This window comes from Heteronotia binoei, chromosome 21, assembly GCF_032191835.1.
Source record: "Heteronotia binoei isolate CCM8104 ecotype False Entrance Well chromosome 21, APGP_CSIRO_Hbin_v1, whole genome shotgun sequence".
NCBI lineage: Eukaryota > Metazoa > Chordata > Lepidosauria > Squamata > Gekkonidae > Heteronotia > Heteronotia binoei.
Genome location: NC_083243.1, coordinates 150,750,617 through 150,778,324, shown reverse-complemented (window position 1 = coordinate 150,778,324; position 27,708 = coordinate 150,750,617). Strand labels below are relative to the sequence as shown.

At 37.1% G+C, this 27,708-nt stretch overlaps 1 protein-coding gene across 1 annotated transcript in view; it reads right to left on the bottom strand.

The window, feature by feature from the left end:
• Window positions 1-27,708, bottom strand: part of NUCB2 (nucleobindin 2) — a 53,926-nt gene that overhangs the window by 18,529 nt on the left and 7,689 nt on the right. The window contains exons 3-8 of the mRNA XM_060261103.1: window positions 26,819-26,945; window positions 18,943-19,046; window positions 15,634-15,819; window positions 14,860-14,950; window positions 8,579-8,637; window positions 7,005-7,097 (exon numbers count right to left, since the gene is read on the bottom strand). Of these exons, the coding sequence (XP_060117086.1) occupies window positions 7,005-7,097; window positions 8,579-8,637; window positions 14,860-14,950; window positions 15,634-15,819; window positions 18,943-19,046; window positions 26,819-26,852 (567 nt within the window). The 5' untranslated portion in view covers window positions 26,853-26,945. The remainder of the gene's footprint in view (window positions 1-7,004; window positions 7,098-8,578; window positions 8,638-14,859; window positions 14,951-15,633; window positions 15,820-18,942; window positions 19,047-26,818; window positions 26,946-27,708) is intronic.

Sequence of the window (27,708 nt, the reverse complement as noted above, 5' to 3'; positions counted from 1 at the left end):
CACAATACATTCTGGTATTATTTTGCATAGGAATACTTCCAAAAAACTTAATTCTACAATATTTTCTTTACATAAATTGTCCCCTATTATTTTGTCTCAACTGCACAGAATCCATTTTCAAATTTTATAGTATAAACCTTCTGTTGAAATTGTCTAGTAATTTTGACAATTCCAGTAAAGATAGATTTTATAATATAAGATACAGGAAAAAAATAAGAAAAAATAAGTTCACATCAGAGAATCTTAAGAGTCTTGGTTATCTAACCAGGCATAGAATTTCATCCAATATTTTTTTGCTTCTTCTTTAGATTTCCCAGCTAACATCTGGGATAAGAAGTCCAACACTGCTGTTTCTAGAACTTTCCCCACCAAATCCATTTTCGTGGGAATTTCCTGAGCTTTCCATCTCTGTGCCAAAAGGAGCCTAGCTGCTGTATTAAAATGGGCCAACAAATGTCTCATCTCTTTGGAATAGTCCTCAGGAAATATATTCAATAAAAATAGTTCTGGTTTGAAATGAATCTGTGTCTTCATGATCTGTAACATTTTATGCACCAATAGTCTTTCCCAATCTGACATGTCCACCACATATGATAAAAGGAACCAATCTGTTTAGTACATTTCCAACACTTGTTGGACGTATTAGTATAAATCTTACACAGTTTCTGTGGGGTCAGGTACCATCTATAAAACATCTTATATAGATTTTCTTTGAAAGATTCTGACCTAGTTAAGTTAACATTAAGTTTCCATAGTCTCTCCCAGTCTTCTAATGCTATATTGTAGCCAAAGTTTTTTGCCCATTGAACCATACAGTCCTTTACAACTTCATCTTGTGTCTTCATTTGAAGTAGGTATGTATATATTTTGGAGATTAACTTTTCTTGTGGGCCCAACAAAATTTTGTCAAATACATACTGCTCTGTATTAAAACCTGTCACCTTGTCTTTGGCATATCTAGATTCAATCTGCATTCTCAACCACCAATTAGTTTTAATATCCACATTTTCCAATTCTTCTTTGGTTTTCAGTTGATTATCTTTTCCCAACAAGTCTTCATATATATAATTCTGATTTGGTTTTAGAAGGTTTGGATGAGTAAATGCTTCTACTGGAGAAACCATCTTGGAATTTTTTGGTAAATTTTCGTCTTTAACCATGACCACATATGATACAAAGATTTTCAAAATCAATGATTCTTAAAATAGGAGTGGCCTTCGAGTCTTTGATACCACAAATATGCGTGCCATCCCATAGTCAAATCATGTCCTTCTAATAGCATTTGTCTCTCATCATTCAAAAGTATCTAGTCTCTTACCCATAAAAGTACAGAAGCTTTGTAGTATAGCTGCCAATCTGGTAGGCCCATGCCTGCTCTTAATTTAGAATCCTGCAATGTCTTCAGTTTGATTCTAAGTTTTTTGCCTTGCCAAGCATTTTCAGCGACCATCCTGTTCAGTTCTTGAAAAAATCCACTATTTAACAATATTGGAATAGTTTGAAATAGAAATAATAATCTTGGTAGAATATTCATCTTTATTAGGGCTATTCTTCCCATTAAAGATAAGTTTAAATCATGCCATTTTTCCAAGTCTTTTTTAATTTCTTTGAGTAGTTTATCATAGTTACCTGCTTTTAGGTTGCTGGATCTATTTGAAATAACCACACCTAAATATTTAAATTTTTTTCATAAAGAAATCCTGATTTCTGCTGGAAAGCTTGAACTTGTTTCGTCGTCATATTCTTTGTCAAAAAATTTGTTTTGTAATAATTAATCTGCATGATGGCCAAATTGTTTGATCTTGTTTATAAGGCAGATTGCGTCCATTGGTTGTTCTAATATAAAAACTAAATCATCAGCAAAGGCTCTCAGTTTATATTGTTCATCTTTTACCACAGCTCCCTTTATATTTGGATCTTCCCTTATTTGGTTATTCAACATCTCTAAAGATAAAATGAAAAGCTGAGGTGACAATGGACAGCCTTGTCTTGTACCTTTTTGAATTTTAATAACATTTGTTAGTTCGCCATTCACTGTCACCCTTGCATTTTGTGAAGAGTATATTGCTTCTACTACCCTCAAAAAGTTTTCACCACACTCCATGCCTTTCAATTGCTGTAACATTAAGTGCCAACGAACATTATCAAATGCTTTCTCAGCATCTAGACACATTAAGGCCAATTGCTTCTCTGGATGTCTCTCATAATATTCCAGAATATTACAAACTGTTCTAACATTATCTTTCAAACATCTTTTAGGAAGAAATCCCGCTTGATCATAGTGTATTATAGATTGTAAAACTTTCTTCAGGCATTGCGCCAATATTGCAGCAAAAATTTTATAATCCACATTTAAAAGGGAAATTGGTCGATAATTTTTAATATCTTCCAAATCGTTATTTTTTGGGGGGATCAAAGATATTGTGGCTTCTTGCCACGAGGCTGGTATTTGACCTTCATCTTGAATCTTTTCAATGAGACGTTTGAATGGTAAAAGCAGAGCGTCTTCATAAGCTTTATAAAATTCTGCAGGGAAACCATCTGGTCCAGGAGTTTTGCCATTTTTTTGCGATGTCATTGCCTCTCCAAGTTTCCTTATTGTTATTGCCTCATTTAAAAAATTTTGTTGTTCCTCTGTGAATTTGTTAAGGTTATTTTGATTAATGTATTCTTCTAATTCTGTTTTCTGAACTGGCTTCTCTTCAAGAACTTGCTCCACCATTTGCGGTATTTCTTGTTTTTGATTTTTCTCTTTTTTGTTCTCATCTTTCAATGTCATAATTGTTCTTTTGGCCTTCTCTTCTCATCCTATACGCCAACCACCTTCCAGGCTTGTTCGCATGTTCAAAAAAGTTTTGTCTAGCATACCTTAGTTTAATTTCCATCTCTTCCAAAAGAATTAAATTCAGTTTATGTTGCATTTCTTTCACCTTTTTTTGGAATTCACATTTTGTTGGTTATTTTTTAAGATTCTTTTCAGCTTCTCTGGCCTGTGATACTAAATTTTGGAAATTTTCAGTTCTCTCTTCTTCTTGCTACTATATCTAATTGCAAGACCCCTATAATAAGCTTTAGCAGTGTCCCAAACTACTTGCATTTTTACTTCTTGTGTTATATTCTGCTTGAAAAAGTATTCCATTTCCATCTTGGATTCTTTAAGAAAGTCTTTATCTTTCAAAATTGAAATATTTAAATTCCATAATTTTCTCTTCTGTAAACCTTTTAGCTTTATCATTACAGTACTGTGATCTGAGATAACCCTTGTTTGAATTTCTACATCAGTTAGGTCTTTAATCAAACTTGTCAAAATCCAACACATCAATTCTTGACCAGGTTTGATGACTGGAAGAATAATAAGTAAAATCTTTAAAATTGGGATATCTTGTTCTCCATACATCTACCAGATCCATTTCTTCTGCTAATTTCCAAAAACTTACTGGTAACTGAAGACCTTTACTATTCATCTGTTTGTGCATTTGTTTTATCCAGTTGTCCATCAGAAACTGCATTAAAGTCTCCTATTAAACAATATTCTGCATATTCCAAATTTGATAATTTAAGACACAGGTCATAAAAAAAAATTCTCTTGGTGATCATTTGGGGTGTAAATATTTGCAAGTAAAAAAATTTTATTGTCCACTGTGATTTCCACCAATAAAATTCTTCCATCTTCAGAGGCAAATTGCAATTGCGGATTAAATTTATCTTTCATATATGTTGCCACACCCCGTTTCTTCTTATACTTGTCTGTTGCTGTGAATAAATTGCCCAATTTTTTGTTTTTCAAAAAATGTTGGTCTTTTGTTAGAATATGAGTTTCTTGTAAACAAATTACATCTATTTCCAATTTGGCCAAATATCTAAATGTCTTCCTCCTTTTAACAGGAGAATTAAGTCCATTCACATTAATTGAAACTATTGAAGCCATTATGGATTTGGATTATCATTATCTTTCTTATCCTTTTTGAGGTGTTGCCTTGTATGGTATCTCCATGGTTCATTTGGGTTTTTTCCCCCGGAGCTTTCTCCCTCTTCCTCCTTTTTTTTACCTTCTTTCCCTTCATTCTTTCCAAAAAGTTCTGAGCTTTAAAGATGGAATTAATCCTGTATCTATTTTCCTGATATGTAAAAAGAAGGCCCTCTGGCATTGACCAGGTATTTCTCTTCTTCTCAAAAAGTCTGTTAAGTCTTGGTATTCTCTCCTCTTTTGTCTCACAGGTCAGGGAATCTCTCTCAAGATTTTCACCATGTTTCCCGCTATCATCATCGGTCTATCTCTTACTTGTTTTAAAATATCATCTTTGGTCCTCTTTCTTGTGAATCTCAAATGAACTTCACTAGGCAGTTTGTTTCGTCTTGTATAACTCAAAGGTACCCGTCTAACTTGGTCAAATTCTTCTTCCATCTTCTCAGGAGTCACCTGCAAAATTTCAGTCAAGGCTTCACTTAGAATTTTCTGTAAATCTTCATTTTTCTCTTCTGGTATGTTTTGAAACCTCAACATATATGCAGCTTTATCTATTTCCAGTCATACGAGTCTAGAGTCTTGTAAACTGTGTTCTTTTTCCAGCTGTTCCACCTTTTGATTATTCTCTGTCACCTGACCCTCTAATACTTTTAGAGCTTTATTAGTCTCAGCTGTCTGTCTGGCATTCTCTGAAAGTTTTTTTTTGGATCTGTGCCATCTGTTCACCAATGTTATCTACTTTGCTTGTTAGTTGTACTATAGCAGTCATTAGAGCAGCCTGCATCTCTTTCATGTCTCCTGGCATGGTTGTAAATTTGACTGGTCCAGATGGGTTGCTAGGTGAAAGAAATGTTTGCTTTCCTTCTTTGTTGTCTTTTTTTTACAGTGTCCTTGAGACCACTCATTCTTGTTAAAATAAAAACACTCACAAGCAAAAATCCAATCGCACCTCTTCCCCGTTTGTTATGAAACTCTGTATTCCTGTTTGTACCAGATAAGCTAAACTCTACCAAAGAATATCCTTATTATAGAGCAGTTCAAAAATAAAAATAACCTTCTAACTTCTATCAACAGCTTGAGTTAGTCAAAACAGTACTAAAAATAATAATAAACACCCCTTTTCAGTTCACCACAGTAGATAGTCAACAGAGAAAACAATTCAGTTCATTTCACTGGAGCTGCAGCCATTGTCTGTTCTATGAAGCAAAGCTAGTTCAATTGTAATCCAAATCAGCACCAGGCCTTTCCATTAAATTCCATGTATAAAAGCTGCAAAGTATAAATCTGTAATCCAGGGCTGATTACCCTATTTGTATTCCAAGAGTGTGACCCAAATTCAAACTGTAAACCAATAATTCAGACAAGGATGAAAAAAAACCCAACACACAAAAATAAAGGCAAAAAGAACAAATGTATAAAACCAAAGATAAATAACCCAGATGCAGAAACTACAAAATATAAATCTGTAATCCAGGGCCAATTACCCTATTTGTAATCCAAAAATGACCCCCAAAAACCGACAAAAAATCAGTAATCTAGACAAAAAAGGAAAAAAGCCATCAAATCCAAAAATAAAAACATACAGGTGCACAAAAAACGAAATCCCAAACCAAATATCTTTAAAACCATATCCAAAAAGTAATTCAACCAGAAATGTACACAGAACAAAAATAAAAAATGAAATACCAGTTAGAATGATTGTATCCACTAAAATAGATAGAAATCCACTAAAATAGATAGAAAACTTTTTTAAAGTTTACAAAATGCACAAAATACTCTTCTTGCAACCAAAGATCCTACTGTGTCTTAAAATCAATATCAGGTACCCACCAGCTTTTAATAGTTTCTTTAAGTATTTATAAATTCAGTCAAAGTGCTTGAACTTGCACTTCAAAAAAAAAAATTTAAGACAGCCAACTTTCTCATCCAAGTGCACTTGTCAGCAAACATCTTCCCCAAGAAGCAAAACATTTTAATTTCCCAAAGAAAGTTTAATACAAGTCAGTTAGGTTCAACCATCCATTACAGATTGATGAAATCTCTTGCTGCAGGTATTTTCAATATATCAGATTAGGCAAACTTTTACAAGCCTTGGAAAAGAAAGAGGGAGAGTTCCCCCCCCCCTTCTCCTGCTTAACTTGAAGTCTGCTTCTGATTCTCTTTTCTATACCTGCAACTTGCTACCAATCCAAACAAAAATATGGGGAAACGCTTACAATATTGAGAAGATCCGTGTCCTTAGTCTTGAAGATATGAAGCTTGAAGGACCAAAATGTAGTGTGTAAGAAAAAAGAAAACTGGTGGCTGACTCTTTGGCCATTTAAAAATGGCAATCGGGAAGCTGATGCTAGGGAAAAGCAGGATCGGAAAGCAGCCGCCTCCGCTGACATTTCCGATTCACTGCTCCGATTCCCTTGCCTTCTGGAACCCTTCCTGGGCCCCAGAGTCGAGTCTACCTTCGAAGGGCAACCCCTCAACGACCCAATTTGAAAGCTGCTCTGGACGCGACAGTCCAAGCCGCTTTCACTCGCAAGCCGCCGAAACCGGAAGTCCGCGTTGCATTGTTTTTAAACTCTCATTACAGACCTTTCATACTATGTACAGTCCTCCTCCAGAATGGCAGAAGGACCCCTCTAAGGCATAAAACCCCTGCTTCCTTCCATCCTGTACCCAATTTAAAATGGCTTCTGATAGCCAACAAAGGAGTGTTTTCTACTGCTCACATCATTCCAAGTAAAAAATTTCACAAAGTGGTACACAGCAAGTAGTCATACCCCCTCTGCACATTTAGAGTGATTATTCCTCCTCCTCCTAAATATTCCTCCTCCATCCTAAAGCCTCAGAAAGAAAACCAACGGGAGAAAGAGGTTCTCCAAAAATGCAAACCATGCTCAAATCAGTGTTGGGACTTTTTGGAGGACTTTTTTTTGCTACTGTCTACAAATATTTTAAATGCACAAAATAACTTTGCCTACCCAAAAGTGCTGTTTTTATGCCCTAATTTGTTACTTGTGGCTTGGTGATACATAGAGCTCACCTCATTCATTACATGCTCCCTCATTCGGAGTCTTTCCTCTTCCATTTCTACCATGTCATCCTCTTCGTTTTTTGGATCATAGACTTTTTCTAGCTAAAACAGAACAAACAATACACTTACAATATTTAATCAGAACAAAACATCCATACCTGGACTTGTTTTGCTATATAAAAGTAATATGTTAGGATTTAATTTTCATACTATGAAATGAGAAAAAAATTACCACTTTCTTAACCAATATCAGTATGTATTCATGTTTATTTTTTCTTTCATCACCAATAACATAACAAATTATCTAAAGTCCAAGCTTATTCTGTTAATACAACCAGTGGAATCTCTAGATGCCAAAGCTATCAGGAAATTTAAACATTAATCCTATACATGAATAGAATACCCACGTAAACCTCCCTTGAATTCAAGAGATTTTTTCTGTTGAGACGACTATAAATGTAAATATTAGCTATATAATGTTCACCTATGAAAATCAGTGACCTAAACAGAAAGTGGTATCTATTATTGGTAGAGCATTTTATATCATCAATCCTAAAATCTATAGGTTTTTCCAAACCATTGTGAAAGACTATATAGTACCAAACGAATATAAGTAAGGAAGTATTTTTACTACTTTGGATCTGAATATCAGAAATATGGCAAAAATTACATTTTTCTGATATTTCCTATACATAACCAAATATATCATTAACATAATACACCTTCAACCCAGATTATTATTTAATTACTTTGAGGTTATCACCATTTTATATTCTCCCTCTTTCTCTCACTCACACAAATGTGAAAAATCAGTAGTGTTGGAGAATGGTGTGTGTATCTTATTTCTCAATTCACCCATAAGCATCTGAAGTAGTCTCCAGTCTATGAAAGAATGTGATGAAATTAGATCTTATTAGGCTTTCAGGTGCCCATGCTTGGAACAGATGACAGCAAGATTGTAGACAACCTCCGCTCCATCCCACAGAATGCCTCAGCTTTTAGCACTGATTGCACTGATGGCAGGAACCATTACCCAATGCCAGTGTCACTGCAGTCATGTTGGTTAGCATCTCTGTGCTGATAAGACTTCTAACCTAGATAGAGCTGTAGTAGGCATACACAAAGCAGTGTCATGGACTTAAAGGATTTCAGCTAACCTTCTTCCAAGCTTTGTAAGGTTCTTTAAGCCAGTAGCAGAATTACACATTTTGGTATGTTTTGTCATAGCAGATATGCAGACCCATACACTGGATTATTCTTAATTCTGCCTCAACAGCTCCTGCACTACCCTCCTGTAGGCTGCTTTTCCTCTGTATTTTTAGCCATATGCACCTCTTACATAGAACATAGAATTACTCAATTTGCCACCATATTTATAGAAAAGGTAACTCAAAAATCATCAGATAACAAATAAGAAAGGTATGCACTGTTATGGATACAACCAATGAAGAAATTAGCAGGCATAGGTACCAGATGTGCCATCCCAGCGACCCATACTGAGGGTTCAATGTGACTTTGTTTATTTTCTTTGAACACATCTAGGGACTTCAGCAGTTCTGAAAATTCCAGTTAGATATATTTACCTCTTTAGTAAACAAGGCTTCTAGCTCCTGCTCATCTAGAAAACCATCATTATTGACATCTATAAAAAAGCACATGCAAATATAAATGCAGAGAAAATTTAGTATTCATGCTCAATAGGTGCCAGCCAAAGACAACTGTCTACAATAGTAACTCTATTAGCATCTGTAATATAATAGAGGATAAAGTGTGGCATTGAGATTTTGCATCCATTGCCCAATAACAGCAAAGCTTCTACTGGCTATTAACAGATATCAGAAAGGACAACCAAAATGAATAAATGACAGATCAACTTTCCTTTGAGAAAAGGCTAAAGAGTTTAGTATTTCTCTGTTAAAGAAAAAATACTGACTGAAGAAGAACACAACAAAAATTGATAAAAGTATAAAGTTATGCATTATCTGGAGCTCCTGTTTAAAATATGAGTACCTGGGGCATCTAATAAAATGGGTTGGCAATCAGTTCTCCATATAATACATAATTCACTACAGTGAGATGGTGCCTAAAGCTGCTAGCTTAAATACAGACAAACCAGATCCATGAAGGATAAGTCCATCAATGCTATTACGGTAGCCATAATGCCTGAAAGTGACCTTGATGTGATTTGCTGGAGGGTGGCAGCAAGCAAAGACTATGGCCTCTGTGCCCATTCTATAGGACTTCTGTGGATATCTGGTTTGCCATTGTAGAAAACTGGTTCTGGTGAGAGGAGCCATTGGTATGGTCAGTCCAGCCAGCTCTTGAATCCCAAACTTGGGAAAATGTGTTCAGTCTTTTCTCTTTTTTATGTATGAAAGAAAGAGGCTTTGAAAGTCCTCCAAACTCACACTCTTTCCAAATGGGATCATAAAACAACAGAATGCTCATCTTAATAAACAAATGACATCTGGACAAATTTTAAAATTCACAATAAGGTCAGAGGGTGTGTAGAGTGAATGAGACGAAGGAAGAAGTGCTTGAAACAAACTGCCTCATGTGCCCCTATAAGAGAAGCTTTCTAAAAGAATAAATGGAAATGATATTGTAGTATTGCAATATAGGGAAGAGGTTTAAGAGTAAATAATGTCAAAATGAACACCTACTCAGAGTGGCAAAAACTGCCAGTAATTTCCAGAGCATTCAGATAAACACAGGCTGGGTCAAAAATGCCAAGCAGAGAACATAACAGAAGCCATGTTGGATCAGGCCAATGGCCCATCCAGTCCAACACTCTGTGTCACATAGTGGCCAAAATGTGTATGTATATATACACATACACACACACACACAAACACACACACTGTGGCTAATAGCCAATGATAGACCTCTGCTCCATATCTTTATCTAACCCCCTCTTGAAGCTGGCTATGCTTGTAGCTGCCACCGCCTCCTGTGGCAGTGAATTCTACGTGTTAATCACCCTTTCGATGAAGTACTTCCTTTTATCGGTTTTAACCCATCTGCTCAGCAATTTCATCGAATGCCCACGAGTTCTTGTATTGCGAGAAAGGGAGAAAAGTACTTCTTTCTTTACTTTCTCCATTCCATGCATAACCTTATAAATCTCTATCATGTCACCCCGCAGTCGACGTTTCTCCAAGCTAAAAAGCCCCAAGTGTTTTAACCTTTCTTCATAGGGAAAGTGTTCCAAACCTTCAATCATTCTAGTTGCCTTTTTCTGAACTTTTTCCAATGCTGTAATATCCTTTTTGAGGTGTGATGACCAGAATTGTACGCAGTATTCCAAATGAGACCGCACCATCGATTTATACAGGGGCATTATGATACTGGCTGATTTGTTTTCAATTCCCTTCCTAATAATTCCCAGCATGGCATTGGCCTTTTTTTTACTACAATCGCACACTGTCTTGTTTCGCCTTTTTGCAAGTCCACCACATATGGTAGAAAGATCCTTCATGGCGTTTACATTTCCAACATCTATCCGATACCTGAGTGTTCATTTTTGCCAATTTCTTAGGTGTCATGTACCACCTATATAACATTTTGAAGCAGTTTTCTTTAAAGTTGTAACATGTAGATATTTTTATAGAGTTCTTCCATAAGTATTCCCATGACTCCATCTGTATTTCCTTATTTATATTTATCGCCCATTTTATCATTTGTGATTTAACTATTCATCTTCCGTAGACCATTTTAATAATAGTTTATATATCTTTGAAATCAGCTTTTCATTTTCCCCGAACTGCATTCTCTCCAGTTGTTTGTTCTTGTCTTATTCCAAAATTCTTGATGTCCTGTTCAAGCAAACTCTTTATTTGTTGCAATTGAAACCAATTATATTTATGTTGCATTGCCTCAGCCGATTTTAATTCTACCTTTCCTCCTTGAATTTTTAGAAGTTGTTTATATGATAACCACTTCTCTTCTTTGATATCTGAATACAATTTTATTACTTCTGTTGGTACAATCCAAAACGGTTTCCTCTCATCCCCATATCTTTTATATTTTAATCAGGTATTTAACAGATGACTTCTGATATAGTGATGTGAGAAGAAGCTGCCCATCTTATTTTTTCCCATAGCACATGTAAGCATGCCATCCAAAAACATTTCCATGACCTTCTAATGCTAGTAACTTTCTGTTTAATAATGTCATCCATTCCTTAATCCACACCAGGCATACTGCATCATGAAACAGCTTTAAATTAGGCAATTGAAATCCTCCCCTTTCTTTCGCATCTATCAGAATTTTCATTTTAATTCTTGGTTTTTTCCCAACCCATATGAATTCTGAACGTTTCCTTTGCCATTTATTAAATTCTTTGTTGTCTTCACTATTGGAATTGTTTGAAACAGGAACATAGACAGATTCAGTTTGTTCCATTTTATCAAGTCTCCATCGATCTTACGCCAGAGTTTCTCATAATTGTTTTTGTACAAATTCATATTTTTCGTTGATATTTCCACCCCTAAATATTTTACTTTGGAAGTAACTTCACACTCTGTTAACCTCTGTAGTTCTTCCTGTTTACTCTTTAACATATTTTTGTACAAAATTTTCAATTTTTCTTTATGTAAAAGCCTGCCAATTCTCCATATTCTCCATATTCTTATATCTTACGAAGCAACAATGGTACATGAGTGGGATTTTCATTTATAAACATCACATCATCTGCAAATGCTCTGTACTTATAAGAAAAACCTTTCACTTTCAGTCCCTCTATCTCTTTATCTTCTTGAATTTGCATTAGCAAAACCTCTAAAGTCATTATAAATATCAGTGGAGATAGAGGGCAACCTTGTCTTGTTCCTTTATTTATTATCATTTTTTCCATTAAATCTACATTAAATCTACAAATCTACATTAAATCTACAAAGCCGCCCTGAGCCACTTCGGTGGAAAGGGCGAGATATAAGTCAAAATATAAATAAATAAATAAATAAATAGACAAACATTAATACAGAGCACCTTGCTGATTGTTCAAAATAGATCGTCTTTACCATTCTTATAGTCTTCTCCCAATCTAAATTTCTCCATCACTGCAAACATAAAGTCCCAATGCACATTAGCAAATGCTTTCTCTGCATCTGCAAAAAATAATGCTACTTCTTTTTCAGGATGTTTCTCATAATATTCGATGTCTATAAATGTTCTAATATTGTCTCTAATTTGGCTCTTGCGAAGAAATCCTGCTTGTTCTTCTTTAATAAAACTGTTCAAATGCTGTTTAAGACATTCTGCTAAAATTCTTGCATATATTTTATAGTCATTGCTAAGTAATGAAATTGGTCTATAGTTTTTCACATTTGTAGCGTCTCTGTCTTCTTTTGTTATCAAAGAAATTACTGCTTCTTTCCATGTGTTAGGAATTTTCCTGTCTATTCTTATAATGTTCATCAATTTCTGAAGTTTTGGTAATAGCGCCTCCGCGAGAACTTTTTTCAAATTTTGCCGTAAAGCCATCTGGACCAGGTGCTTTTCCTAACTTCATTGAGTTAATCGCCTCCTATTTCTCCTCTCTCAATTAGTTTATTCAACACATTCTCCATGTTTTCTGTTAAGGAATTTACCTTAATTTTCTGTAGATATGCATCAGTTCTTTTTCTATCTACGCTTTGGCTTCTAAACAGCTTTGCATAGTATTTATAAAATTCCCTTTTAATTCCTTCATGATCAACAATGTATTTTCCTCACGACACAATTTTGCTAATTACTTTATTCTCCCTTCTTTTTTTCATTTGCCAAGTCAAGTATTTTCCAGGTTTGTTCGCACCTTCAAAAGATTTCTGTTGGAGCCTTTTTAAATTCCATCCCACTTCTTTATTCAGCAAATGGCTCAGTTGGTTTAGTAATATTGTAATCTCGCTTATGATTTTCTTTTTCCCAGGTCACTTTTTAAGCTCCTCTTTTTTTCCAGTTTCTTTCTGAATATCCATCATTTGCTTATTTTTGGCTCTTTTATTTTTATTGTTAAAAGTAATTAAAATGCCCCTCATTACTGCTTTGTAAGCATCCCACACGATTCGAAATTGAGTATCCTCATTTTCATTTATAAGAAGAGTCTTCACACCAGTTCTACTAGAACTATCAGTGTATTTACAAATATTAACAGATAAGTGCAGTATATATACAGTAAATTACAATCCAGAGCTCCAAAGTGTTACGCCAGACAATCATCAATACAGAGAGAACACATACCTTGGCACTCAGCACTTTTTATAGCTCAGCCCACCAATTAGCAAATATGCTGACTCACTGTGACTACAGGCATTGCATCAGCCTGTCCTGTGATCATAGTCACATGACCTCATCACTTCTGACAGTACTCTGACAGTAGATGATCTAGGATGCAGTAACTTTTAAGCTACTCAGTTACTGACACTCTGGGCAAGTGCCTCCCTCCAGCCTGAGACATTTCATCTCCTGTCAGCTTTCCCCCAAGATTTAGTATAAAAACTGCTCTGCCACCTTTTTGATTTTAAGTGCCAGCAGCCTGGTTCCATCTGGGGACAAGTGGAGACCGTCTCTTTTGTACAGCTCCCGCTTGTTCCAGAAAGCACTCCAGTGCCTAACAAACTTAAACCCTTCCTCCCTACACCATCGTCTCCACACATTGAGACTTCTAATTTGTGCCTGTCTCTCCAGCCCTGCACGTGGAACAGGTAGCACTTCCGAGAAGGCTACCTTGGAGGTCCTGGCCTTAAGTCTCTTTCCTTTTATCTAGTAGTGGTACCTTTCCAGGTTGGTGGGAAATTCCTAAAGGATCACTACAGGCCTCTGAGGGAAAGGCCTTTCCTCCTGGGCAACCACTGTTGCCAATCTCAAGGTGAGGGCTGGAGATCACTCAATTACAACTGCTATCCAAACAGATCAGCTCCCCTTGAGGTGGGGGAGGGAGAATGCCTTCATTTAGGCGGGTGGGCAGCAAGGTTGGGGGGCACTCGAAATTGGTGGGAAATTCCTGGATATTCTGTGGTGGAATTTGAAGAGGACATACAAGTTAGCTCTTCAGAATGGGATCTTCCAGATCCAGGTTCTTGCTGTGGAAGCTGACTGGGTGATTTTGGACCAGGCATGGACTTCCAGCTTAACCTGCCTCTCAGGGTTGTTGTTCAGATCACATGGGGGGAGAGGAGAATGATGCAAACTGCTTTGCCCCCCCCCCACTGTAAAGCTGTAGGGAGGGGGAAGGCAATGGAAACCTGAAGTCATAGGGCTAGATAAAGGAAAGGAGTTAGGGTTGTCAATTCCAGACAGGTACAATGCCATTTCCTTCTGGGGAGGCACTGGAGATCACTCAGATTTACAACTGTTCTCTAGATGGCAGACATTAGCTTCCATTGAGGTGGGGGAGGGTCAATGTCTTCATTTGGGTGGGTGGGAAGACAGCAAAGGTGGCAGGCACTTGCCCAGAGCCTCCTTCTAGAGCCTGTTGTATTTTTCTTCACAATGGGCTTTACTACCAGTACAACCATAAACCACACTGAAGATGAAATGCACTATTTAGAACATTACAAAAATCAGCCCAACCAGGCACTGGTATCATTTAGTATTTTCTTCCCATGCAGAGGACTAGTCCTTCAAAACTAAATCAAGATACACATTCCCATCCTATCTGATGAAGGGAGTTTTGACTCTCAAAAGCTCATACTCTCTGGACCAAAATCTAGTTATCCCAATCCTGTGCATGCTTATTTAGAAGTAAGCCCCCCTTGGTCAACAGGACTGGCTTGTTCAGTATCAGTATTCTTAAATCTGGAGAACAAAATACCTATCCGGTGATGTCTGAATACCTAGATCATTCTGCAACTTCCTTTTCCCCAGGAAATCTTATATTTCTTACCATGCAACTTGAAAAATGTCTTTGGATCAAAGTCATTAGGATCTAGCCCGTCTGCTTCTTCCCATACCTCTTTCAATTGGTCTTTGCTTCCCTATAAATTAGGAATCAAAATCACATAGAAATGTTTTATAATTTGGTGCTAAATCCATTTCATCTATCAAAAAAGACTTCAAAAAATTACTTAATCCTTATTCACATACAAAATACACATCACTTTTTAACCAGAGTACATTGTAATGAAATGCAGTCTGATTTCAGCCATCTTTAGTATGAGCTTTTACAATTTCGCCAAAAGTAGGACAAAAATGCAGAACAGATGCTCCATATTTACTGTTAATAATAATAATTCCACAATGCTTTCATATACAATAGACAACCATTATGTGCTAACAGAGAGGAATTCAATCAGCCATCGTTGGCCACAAAAGATTATTGTGAATCTTACCCTGTAAACAACTAAAATTTTAAAAATGCTTCCTGACACCCTTCTGGAACATATTTTCATTAATTTAGATTTTACCAACGAACAAGAAATTATTTATTGGAAGTCAATAAAATGAGACAGAAATTTTAATACTCCCAAGTATTGACCTTTAGTATAACTAGCTTTAATAAAATCTGTTACAAAAATGCTATAAACTCAACTATAAGGTCAACTCCAAGGGCATCTGAATGCTGTGTTCCACATATTCTTCTGTATTTTTCATGCAATAATAGATATTACTAACAGTGAGTTTGGTATACATATGGTATTGATACAAATAGTGCTCTTACTGGATGGTTAACTTTGGGGTGGTCACCATGCTTTTTCTTCATTTCCTCATACTTAGATTCCTCTTGGTGTCTCTTTTCTTCATCCAGTGTTTTTAAGTATTCTCTTCTTTCATGTTCTTTCATCATCTCATACCTCTTAAATTCATCATGCCGGGCCTTGTCATAATTTTCCAAGTCACTTGTGGCCTGCAAATATGAGACTGAATGTATTGAGTAAGTAGTGTTGCTTGAATGAAGCAAACCATTGCACTATGATGCACAAGCTATTTCTCCCTCCAACATCTGTAGTAACCATTTTTATTCTGAAAATGTCCTTGATATATTGAACTACTTATACTTTCTACACTTTCCCCCTCCAATTTACCCATGAGAAAACAGCGGATACAAAATAACTTATTTCATAAACCATTTTTATGCTGCCTTTCCACCTAAATAGTGGATAAGTATTAAGTGTTACAAGTTCATTCCCTGTTTCTCACAAATAAGCAAATATGAAATACCAACAATAAGTGGTACTGCTCGGTGAGGTCCATGTCAGTGTACAGAATAAACGCGGTGGCACAAAACATTGACATACTTAACAATTAAATTAATTGCCTGGGTTTTCTGTGCCTCTAAATTAAAATTCTCTAGACTGACTCCAGGATTCTGTAGATCCCTTGCACAACAACTAGCCCCCCCCCAACCCACTGAAGTGTAGAATACTTTCAAAGGCTAAAGAAACATTCAAGGAGTAAGAGATATCATCTAAATCCCACCTATCCCTCTGAGCAGCACCACTGATCAAGCATTGCATCTATTTGCTAGAGTGAGGCCAGAACTCTTTTTTTTCAAAGTAGCCTGAAATGCAGTAAAATGGTGCAGCTGCCCACTCCTTAGTGCCAAGGTAAGAAATGGATCCAGTTGCATGCTTGAAGTTCAAAACCTTTATTTTGCATAAATTTATGCAATGCTGGCAACCAAACATTTACTCTCAATCCAATTGCTTCATAATGATAAACAGTAAATTGAACAAGATACATACAGTACAGAGATTTTATGAGGGTATCCGGAATTATAGCAGATGTACAACACAAGTAACGTTAACAAATCTTTGTTGGACCCTATATGACCATTCTGCCAGCAGAGCAGCACTTCCATTAGCAGAAGAGGTGGTAGTGATTTCCCACTGCAGACTCCCACTTTACCCCTCCTGCTGTTTCAAAAGATCCCTCGACTCCCCACCCCAAAGAAGGTCTCTGTGAGCTTCCCTCCACTAGTGGAAACTGGGATCAAATACAATGTATAATGTATTACAACTTCTAATCTGGGTTTGGATATCTATTTGAATAGGAATTATTGGTGAAGATGCTAGATTTAGTAACAGGAATGAGCTACTCAATACATTAAGAGTCTATGGTACACTACTCATGAATCTGATACTGCGCAACTTGAGAATTCTATGTTTTGGGGGAGGAAGGGGGGAAATGATTCAATTCAATGTATTATTATATTCAACAGGAGATGTAAAATTCCCAAAAATGTGAAGGTACAACAAAAAGTGTTTTGGGGAAAATGAAATACAAGTAGGGATGCCAGCCTCCAGGTGGGACCTGGGGATCCCCTAGAATTCCAGTTCATCTCCATTGCCAATACATTGTAGTTATTTTAACACTAGGTTTAACTTGAATTCTTTATTGTACTTGTTCTGTTGTAAGCAGCCTGAGCAGGGAACAGCAGCCTAAAAAAATCTAATTTAACAAATAAAGATGCCAAAATATTATATTTAAACAAAACACCTTGAAAATATTGTACATGTGTAGAGTATAAGAGCATTTTTGTTTAGCACTCCCGCAAATATTCCACTGGAAAACTGATTAAGTTCTTAGACTTTATAACACTATACAGTTGGAAGGAGTGAAATGCTTCATAAGACAAGATTTTTCTTATCCCAAAGGAGAAAATATTTTGTGGGAGACGTTGTTCAGCACTCCTTAGAATTTCCCAACTTAGCCATTGGAAAAGCTGAAAGAGTGCTCAAACCTTTTCATGCTATACATTTTGAGTGTGAAATCTTTGCTTTAAGAAACATTTTGTCTAATGTAAAAAGGAAAATATGAGGGGTTTTTTCAATGTCCTCAATTTTTCCATCAGAAAAACTGGAAAGGGCTCTCACACCTCTATATGCAATGTATTCAAAGGTAGGCTTTTAATTTAAAGACAGAACTCCCACCACCAAGGCTAGAATTCTTTTGACATGCTAGTTTTCCACTGATAGGCCGACACAGAACTACAAGGGCTTTACCACTTTTTATTTTAAACATGCATTATCAGCCCTCAGGGTGAAACATCAGAACTAAAAAAGATCCAAACAGCCCAGCAGAGACTGAATATTCATTCTCCTTTAGGAGCCAGAACATATAAAGGGCAGTTCAGCACTAACCGAAGGAACATGAGATGGAAAACAAGTTTACAGCATGCTGGAGAGTTTAAGCTGTGCACCACTAAAACCCTCCACTATTTAACATAAGGAAAGGAATATCAATGTATGATTCGCCTAGCACTGTACTGCTCAAATTCAGGATTAGATGAGAAGTTTCCTGCTCTCCTAAACCAAGAACATTAGCAGTCATCACTATAAGGTAATTGCCTCAAGGCTTCAGAAGAGTATAGACTGTCTTAACAAAACGTGTCAAGCTTTAAAAAGATCAACCAGTAGCTTAATTAACATTTAAGCTAATTAACTGGTATGTGTTGTTTTTAATCAGTAGGACTGAATGAACAGCAGAGGCTGTTCTAGTTCAAATATATCACTGTAATAGGGAAGAAAGAAAACAAAGAAAGATGGTTTTCCTCCCCTACTGTTCCTGCTTTTGTTTATTATATTGTAAATAGCTTCCTTTATCACAAAACAATCTACACATTAATTTAAATAGATCTGTTCTTTTAAAAGCTATTTAATTGATGATTTAATTAATGGAGCTAAGAATAATGATTTCTATTTAATTAACACAGCTAAGAAGGAAAATGTAGGAGGCTTAGTTGACAGATTAAAACAGAACTAGATTTAAAGGCTCTAAAAAGCATGACTGCTCAAATTGTCACAAACAGAAGTCACAAGAGGCATTATGAGAAAAACAGAATGCATTTAAATGCAGGTGAATATCTTTTGCTGCACAATACTGTATCGCTGAGCCCAGTGAGATTCTCAGATCATGACTTTTGATGTAACTATGCAAGTTATTCAGAGGAGGCCAAGGGAAAAAGTAGTCTTTGTTTAAGAAAAATAGCAAGTAAGCATCTGGTAAAACAACTGTTCTTAACACTCACTGTTCTGATCAGCATGTCTAAATCCTTAGCTTCAAAAGTGTGGGGGTTCTGGTGGTTGAGATGCTCAAACTGCTTGAGAAGAGACTGATGGTCTATGCCAGAATCTGAAAATAATCCAAGGAGAAAAATGTTCAACTGAATGTATTTGATATATACACTAGGGTTGCCAAGTCCAATTTAAGAAATATCTGGGGACTTTGGGGGTGGAGCCAGGAGTCTTTGGGGGCGGAGCCAGGAGACATTGGGGGCGGAGCCGAGAGCAAGGGTGTGACAAGCATAATTGAACTTCAAGGGAGTTCTGGCCCTCACATTTAAAGGGACTGCACAAATTTTTAAATGCCTTCCTTCCATAGGAAATAATGAAGGATAGGGGCACCTTCTTTTGGGGCTCATAGAATTGGACCCCCTGGTCCAATCTTTTTGAAACTTGGGAGGTATTTTAGGGAGAGGCACTAGATGCTATACTGAAAATTTGGTGCCTCTATCTCAAAAAACAGCCCCCCCAGAGCCCCCGATACCCGCAGATCAATTCCCCATCATTCCCTATGGGAATCGTTCACGGAGGTGCATGATGGCTCTGGGGGAGGAGCTTCCCCCGCCAGCCAGTGGCTGGGGGAGGGGGGAAGCCTGTAAAACCGGGGGATCCCCCTCTGGGACCTGGGGATTGGGAAGCCTAATATACACAAATATACATCTAATGAGGTAGGCTCTTAAGGCCTATTCTAGAAAACATTTCTGATCTGAGATCTCCAAAAGTCTATACCTACAAATATATCTTATGAGATTAGAGGATGCCAACAATCACACTATTTTTAAAGTGTTTAGACATTACAGTGAACTTCAAAGACAAAGATATTTCCACCAACCTTATATAACAATTATTCTAAAATTTCAGCAACTGAAACTGATCACAAGTTGTGGGGATGGCAGACACTCTCCCCAAGCTCCTCCCCTTTCCACAGGACACAAATTAAGAGTTGCTAGGTCTGTATTGGAAAATACCTGGAGACTTTGGGAGCGGATCCAGGAGAGGGCAAGGTTTGGGAAGGGAAGGTGCCTCAGCATAGTACAATGCCATAGAGTCCACCCTTCAAAGCAGCATTTTCTCCAGGGTAGTAGTAAATACAACTGGAGCCGGTGTGAAGATAAGCAATATAAGATAACCATCGGTAGCAATAAAACTTTCACGCAAAGTATGTAAACATGCGTTTTTAGTGAAGTAAAACAAAAACAAAACTAAGGAACACTGAACATTCTTGAAATTTTTCCCACAAAGTCTCTCAACAGTCACAAAGATAGCAATGGTCTTACATGAGTGGGATTTTCATTTATAAACATCACATCATCTGCAAATGCTCTGTATTTATAGGAAAACCTTTCATTTTTAGCCCCTCTATCTCTTTATCGTCTTGAATTTGAATTAACAAAATCTCATAAATATTAGTCTTGTTCTTTTAATTATTATTATTTTTTTCTGTTAAGTCTGCATTAATGCAGAGCTTTGCTAATTGTTCAGAATATATCGCCTTTACCATTCTAATAAAGTCTTCTCCCAATCTCAATTTCTCAATCACTGCAAACATAAAGTCCCAATGCACATTATCAAATGCTTTCTTTGCATCTGCAAAAAATAATGCTACTTCATTTTAAGGATAATTGTCATAGTATTCGATAATATCTATAACTGTTCTTATGTTGTCTCTAATTTGTCTCTTGGGAAGAAATCCTGCTTATTCTTCTTTAATATAACTGTTCAAATGCTGTTTAAGGCGTTCTGCTAAAATCCTTGCGTATATTTTATAGTCATTGTTTAGTAATGAAATTGGTCAATAATTTTTCACATTTGTGGTGTCTCTGTCTTCTTTTGGTATCAAAGAAATTACTGCTTCTTTCCATGTACAAGGAACTTTCCCATCTAATCTTAAAGTGTTCATCAGTATCTGAAGTTTAGGTAATAGCATCTCCACAAGAACTTTATAAAATTTTGCCATGAAGCCATCTGGACCAGGTGCTTTTCCTAATTTCATTAAGTTGATCGCCTCCTCTATTTCTCCTTTCTCAATTGGTTTATTCAACAAATTCTCCATGTTTTTTGTTAATAAGTTAACCTTAATTTTCTGTAGATACTCATCAATTCTTTTTCTATCTACACTTTGGCTTTTAAACAGCTTGGCATAATATTTGTAAAATTCCCTTTTAATGCCTTCATGGTCAACAATATCTTTTTCTCCAGATACAATTTTGTTAATTATTTTATTCTCCCTTCTTTTTTTCATTTGCCATGCAAGATATTTTCCAGGTTTATTCGCACCTTCAAAAGATTTCTGCTGTAGTCTTTTAAAATTCCATTCCAATTCTTTATTCAACAAATGGCTCAGTTGGCTTTGTAATATTGTAATTTCTCTTATGATCTTCTTTTTCCCAGGTCGTTTTTTAAGCTCTTTCTCTTTTTTGCCAATTTCTTTCTGAATGTCCATAATTTGTTTATTTTTGGCTCTTTTATCCTTGTTGTTCAATGTAATCAAAATACCCCTCATTACTGCTTTATATGCACCCCACACAATTCAAAACTGGGTATCTTCTTTTTCATTTATTTGGAAGAAGCATTTAGTTTCCTTTTCCAGAGACACCACTATTGCAACAATTAGACCAATAATGCAACAATTAGACCAAGTGGTGCAAGATCAAATTATGATAATGGGAGACTAATGGAACAGTGAAAAATACTATTAATCACCCTTTGGGTGGAATTCACTGCCATGGGAGGTGCTGGCAGCTAAAAGCATAGACAGATTCAAGAGGGGGTTAGATAAAAATATGGAGCAGAGGTCCATCAGTGGCTATTAGCCACAGTGTGTGTATATATATATGTGTGTGTGTGTGTGTGTGTGTATACACCTATATATATATATATATAATTTTTGGGCCACTGTGTGACACAGAGTGTTGGACTGATCCAACATGGCTTCTCTTGTTCTTATGATCTTTAAAAATTAATTTCGGGTCTAGTTCTTGTTTGATATAAAAAAAACTACCCCCTTTTTTTCTCTTTAGCCAATAAAAAAATTCCACACCAAGTTGTTTATTCCATAAAAATTGGTAATCCATTTGTTTGATGTGTACTTCTTGTAGTCAAATTATGTTACATTTTTGTTTCCCAATCCAGTGAAAAGTTGCCCTTCTTTTTTGTGGTGAGTTAAGTCCATTTATATTCTAAGATATTAATTTGTAATCCATAATGGATTTTATTCTTGATCTGATTCCCCAAAGACTTCATGCTCACTCAGAAAGTTTGTCATTTGCTGAATGGTTGTGATGGTAAATCTCCGTCCTTTGAATTTAAAACTCAAACCCTCTGGAAGTTTCCATCTGTATCTTATTTCTTTTTCTCTCAGCTTTTCTGTCAACCTTTTATAGAGTCTCCTGTCACTGATGACTTTCCTTGGCAGTTCTTTCATAATTCTTACTTTACTGCCATCCACCCCCAGTGGGCTCTTAAATTGTTTACTAAGAGTCCTTCCCACCATGTTTCTTGTCACAAATCTTACCACCACATCTCTTGGTAATTTTTTTTTTTGGCGTATTCCAAATTTACCCTGTAAATATAATCATAGTAATGATCAGTTTGTTCTGGGTCTTCTCCTAAAAATTCAGCAATAATTGCAATTATATATGTCTTTAGATCAGTAGTAGTAGACTCAGGCACCCCTCTTAGCTGTAATTGGTTCTCCATTAATTTATAGTCCGCTAGTAATGCTTTCTCCTGCAATTTTTGCATAGTGGAATCTACATGGTCCATTCTCATATCTACGTCTTTCACCTTTTCTTTCACCTTTTGCACTTTCTGCAGAGCTGCTTGTGAATCTTTTCTGAGATCTTCAATATCTTTTTTCACATCTTCTGCACTTGCCTCAATGTCTCTTTTTAACTCTGTTTTTGTTTCTCTAATTATATTTGCCAATGTTGCTTCCGTAGCATCCATTGCTTCTTGCCATCCTGCTTTATCAGTCTTGTCTGGTTTAAATTTAACCATTCTCTCTTCTTCAAGTGATCCAGCCCTCGTGCGTTGCTGCTTTGCTGCTGATCTTAGCTCCATCATAGCTGCTTGGCTATGTTGACCTCTCAAATTCAAATTTTAAGCACACAGTCTTATAGATTAGATCATGCCCTGTTAAATGAGCCCAACACCACTGTTCCCGGATGCTCCTAAGTAAAAAATTTGCATAAAATGGCTGTCACAGTTTTTCTGTCAGTTTAAAAACTTTTTTTCCTTTTTTCTCCAAAACAACACCAAAATTAGTTCTAAGTATATAGTCCAACAGATTTTACCTTTTAATGATGATATCTGCCGGCTCTGCTATTTTCCAAATTTCTTTTTATTAATTTTTAAAATTTTGACCTTCTTGTAATGGCAACTGATACTTCTCTATGGTTTTGAGTCCTAGAGAGGGCTGGAGGACTTGTTATTTTTCCCTTCACATAATGGCACTGTCCTTTACCTTCCTTCCTTTCTTGACACGAATTCTCGTTTTCTATGGTTCTGAAGTCTCACGTTTTTTCAGTGACGACACTTCCTGTATTATAATCACCAGCTCAGCAGATCTTCTAGGAGGGGTTTTCTATTCAAACCGCAGGTATTCCAAACAATATCTATTTTTCCTCTTTTAAATTTGTCTCACAATTTTAAAGTCCCAATTTCAACCCCTCCTTTATACTCCTGGATATACTATTGCGTTTCTGTTTCCAGACCTTTGCTTTTAGTTTTATTTAGTCTTTTATTTGTCCCAGAGTGATGGATATAAATCTTTTACCTTCAGTTCTGATATCCTTCTTCACACTGCTCTCTTAGTTATCAGATGTTAATCAGTCTCATAGAAGCTTTGTATCTTGGTGGATTTAAGCCAATTTAATGGCCTCAGAGATCCTCTGTAGACGATAGAATGCAGTCCTTCTCGGGAAACTCTTTAAAGCCAAAAAGAAACCCCACTGGAGTTCCTCATCACTAAATTCCCTCAGAACTTCACATGCATTTCTTGGCCCCCTCCCTATCTGGAAGGGGTAGGCAGCAGGTGTTAAGATCACCTTCTCTGCCCAGAACAGAGGTTCTGATCTGCTCGTCTGCTGAAGAGCAGCTCAATCCTCCATGACCAAAACCCAGAAGTCCATTTTTTTTTTGCCTCCGTCTTCACTATGGAAGATGAGAAGTGTTTGCCTGCTCCAGAACCATTTATTTTGGAAGGGGTGTTGAAAGACCTGAGTCAGATTGAGGTGACAAGAGAGGAGGTCCTACAACTGATAGACAAATTAAAAACTAATAAGTCACCAGGTCCGGATGGCATACATCCAAGAGTTCTGAAAGAACTCAAAGATGAACTTGTGGATCGCCTGACAAAAATATGTAATCTTTCATTGAAATCTGCCTCCGTTCCTGAGGACTGGAAGGTAGCAAATGTCACCCCCATCTTTAAAAAGGGTTCCAGAGGAGATCCAGGAAATTACAGGCCAGTCAGTCTGACTTCAATACCGGGAAAGTTGGTAGAAACCATTATCAAGGACAGAATGAGTAGGCACATTGATGAACACGAGTTATTGAGGAAGACTCAGCATGGGTTCTGTAAGGGAAGATCTTGCCTCACTAACCTGTTACATTTCTTTGAGGGGGTGAACAAACATATGGACAAAGGGGACCCAATAGATGTTGTTTACCTTGACTTCCAGAAAGCTTTTGAACATAAGAACATATGAAGCTGCCTTATACTGAATCAGATTTTTGGTCCATCAAAGTCAGTATTGTCTTCTCAGACTGGCAGCGGCTCTCCAGGGTCTCAACATGAGGTTTTTTCACACCTATTTGCCTGGACCCTTTTTGGGAGATGCCAGGGATTGAACCTGGGACCTTCTGCTTCCCAAGCAGATGCTCTACCACTGAGCCACCGTCCCTCCCCAAACTTTTGATAAAGTTCCTCATCAAAGGCTCCTTAGTAAGCTCGAGAATCATGGAGTAAAAGGACAGGTCCTCTTGGGAATCAAAAACTGGCTAATTAATAGGAAGCAGAGAGTGAGTATAAATGGGCAGTCTTCGCAGTAGAGGACGGTAAGCAGTGGGGTGCCGCAGGGCTCGGTACTGGGTCCCATGCTCTTTAACTTGTTCATAAATGACTTGGAGTTGGGAGTAAGCAGTGAAGTGGCCAAGTTTGCGGATGACACTAAATTGTTCAGGGTGGTGAGAACCAGAGAGGATTGTGAGGCACTCCAAAGGGATCTGTTGAGGCTGGGTGAGTGGGCGTCAATGTGGCAGGAGGTTAAACGTGGCCAAGTGCAAAGTAATGCACATTGGGGACAAAAATTCCAGCTACAAATACAAGTTGATGGGTTGTGAACTGGCAGAGACTGACCAAGAGAGAGATCTTGGGGTCATGGTAGATAACTCACTGAAAATGTCAAGACAGTATGCGATTGCAATAAAAACGGTCAACGCCATGCTGGGAATTATTAGGAAGGGAATTGAAAACAAATCAGCCAGTATCATAATGCCCCTGTATAAATCAATGGTGCAGTCTCGTTTGGAATACTGTGTACAATTCTGGTCACCGCACCTCAAAAAGGATATTATAGAATTGGAAAAAGTCCAGAAAAGGGCAACTAGAATGATGAAAGGGTTGGAACACTTTCCCTATGAAGAAAGGTTAAAACGCTTGGGGCTCTTTAGCTTGGAGAAATGTTGACTGTGGGGTGACATGATAGAGGTTTACAAGATTATGCATGGGATGGAGAAAGTAGAGAAAGAAGTATTTTTCTCCCTTTCTCACAATACAAGAACTCATGGGCATTCGATGAAATTGCTGAGCTGTCAGGTTAAAATGGATAAAAGGAAGTACTTCTTCATCCAAAGGGTGATTAACATGTGGAATTCACTGCCACAGGAGGTGGTGGCATCTATAAGCATAGCCAGCTTCAAGAGGGGGTTAGATAAAAATATGGAGCAGAGGTCCATCAGTGGCTATTAGCCACAGTGTGTATATATGTGTGTGTGTGTATATATATATATAATTTTTTTGGCCACTGTGTGACACAGAGTGTTGGACTGGATGGACCATTGGCCTGATTCAACATGGCTTCTCTTATGTTCTTATGCTTTTTCTCCATTTGTTAATCTTTGAATATTATAATTGTACAAATGTTATCAATAGTCCTTTAACATTTGTTTTATTAATGTCTAGTAATCTTCTAAAATCCCACCTCTCAAGAAATTTAAACAGTGGAAATTTCTCCAGATAAATCATACACATCAATTGCATGACCAGTATTATACTTTAAATGAAAAACTGAACACAATTTTATTCTAAAAGACATTACACCACTGTTATGCGTGTTACATGGCAGGATATATTTGCAAGAGCACATTTTAGTTAATGTTTAGAAAGAAATTAAATCATACAACTGTTTTGTTTTTCAAAATATATTATTTGTACAGCTTTTAATAACTAAACAAGATACATACTTTATATTTTATCAATAACTCTGTGGTTACCTAGTCAAGCAAGTTAACAATTCTTTGTGAGGAAAATAGATTTGCTAAACTTACGAGGAATTGTTGAGACTCCCACAAAAATATGAGAAAATCCCCCTAGCTAATTTCTTCCTTTAACCCAAGACAAGAGATGACTCTCTAATCACTCCTTCTGTCTGTTTTCTTAGAGCTAGTTTGTCTTGTTCTCCCAGATGTGCAATCTGTGTAATCTGATAAAGGAAAACAAAAACACACACACACTCACTCCATCCTAATTTTAAATTATGCTTGTGATATAAACAAAGAGAAAACAATAATTTGCTTGTTTCATACATTCTCTATGGAATTTTTACTTTGCATTCTTACCTTGAAATGAATCAATTTTGGCTTTAATCAGCATCCTTAATCTTGCAACTTCTTGTCTTTTCAGTTCATCCAGCTTTGTTCTCACATGATGGCTAACTAAGTCTAGCTCTTTGCTTAACTTGCCACTCTGTGAACAAAACAAATACAGAAAGACACTTGTGGTTACTTTTCTAGAATGTAGCTGCAGTACTGCTATATGCTCCATACAAACATGTGAGGCAGTCATATTTTACAAATGGCATATTGCTAATGGAAGAAAATATTAATCTATTTGTAAATATTAATGTAAGTATATAGCAAGTTCAAATGCGGCAATTCCTGTATATGAGAAGAACTTTCCCTGTTACTTCAGGCTTAAGAGAATAATTCAACACATACAACAGCAATGAAATACACAAACTGCACTCCTCCCTGCTAAAGTGAATGAGGAAGCTGTCTATGTAAAAGCTATGATACTGGAGTTCCCTCAAATTCAAGGAACAGCTTATTTCTGATATGCACAGAGAGATACAAGACTGCAGGGTTGTTGGCACTGTTTATCTGCTAACAGAAGCATGAACAACTACAAAAACATGGAGAAAGTTACACAGCAACATCCTCTAAAGCAGGGGTCCTCAAACTACGGCCCGCGGGCCAGATGCGGCCCGCTGAAGACTTTTATGCGGCCCGCCGGGTTATGGCAAAATCAGACCGAAAGTGACGTTCGACCTAAACTCGCGTTAGCAACGCACACTTCCGGCACTGGGCTGAGGCGGCGGAGACAGAGTGTGAGGTGATACCAAGGTGAGGTGAGTTCCCAGGCCGGGGTATGTGGTGTGGGGAAGGGAGAGAGATGCAGAAGACGGAGAACTGACGGCCCGCGGCCTTGTACAGTAACGGCAGTCCGGCCC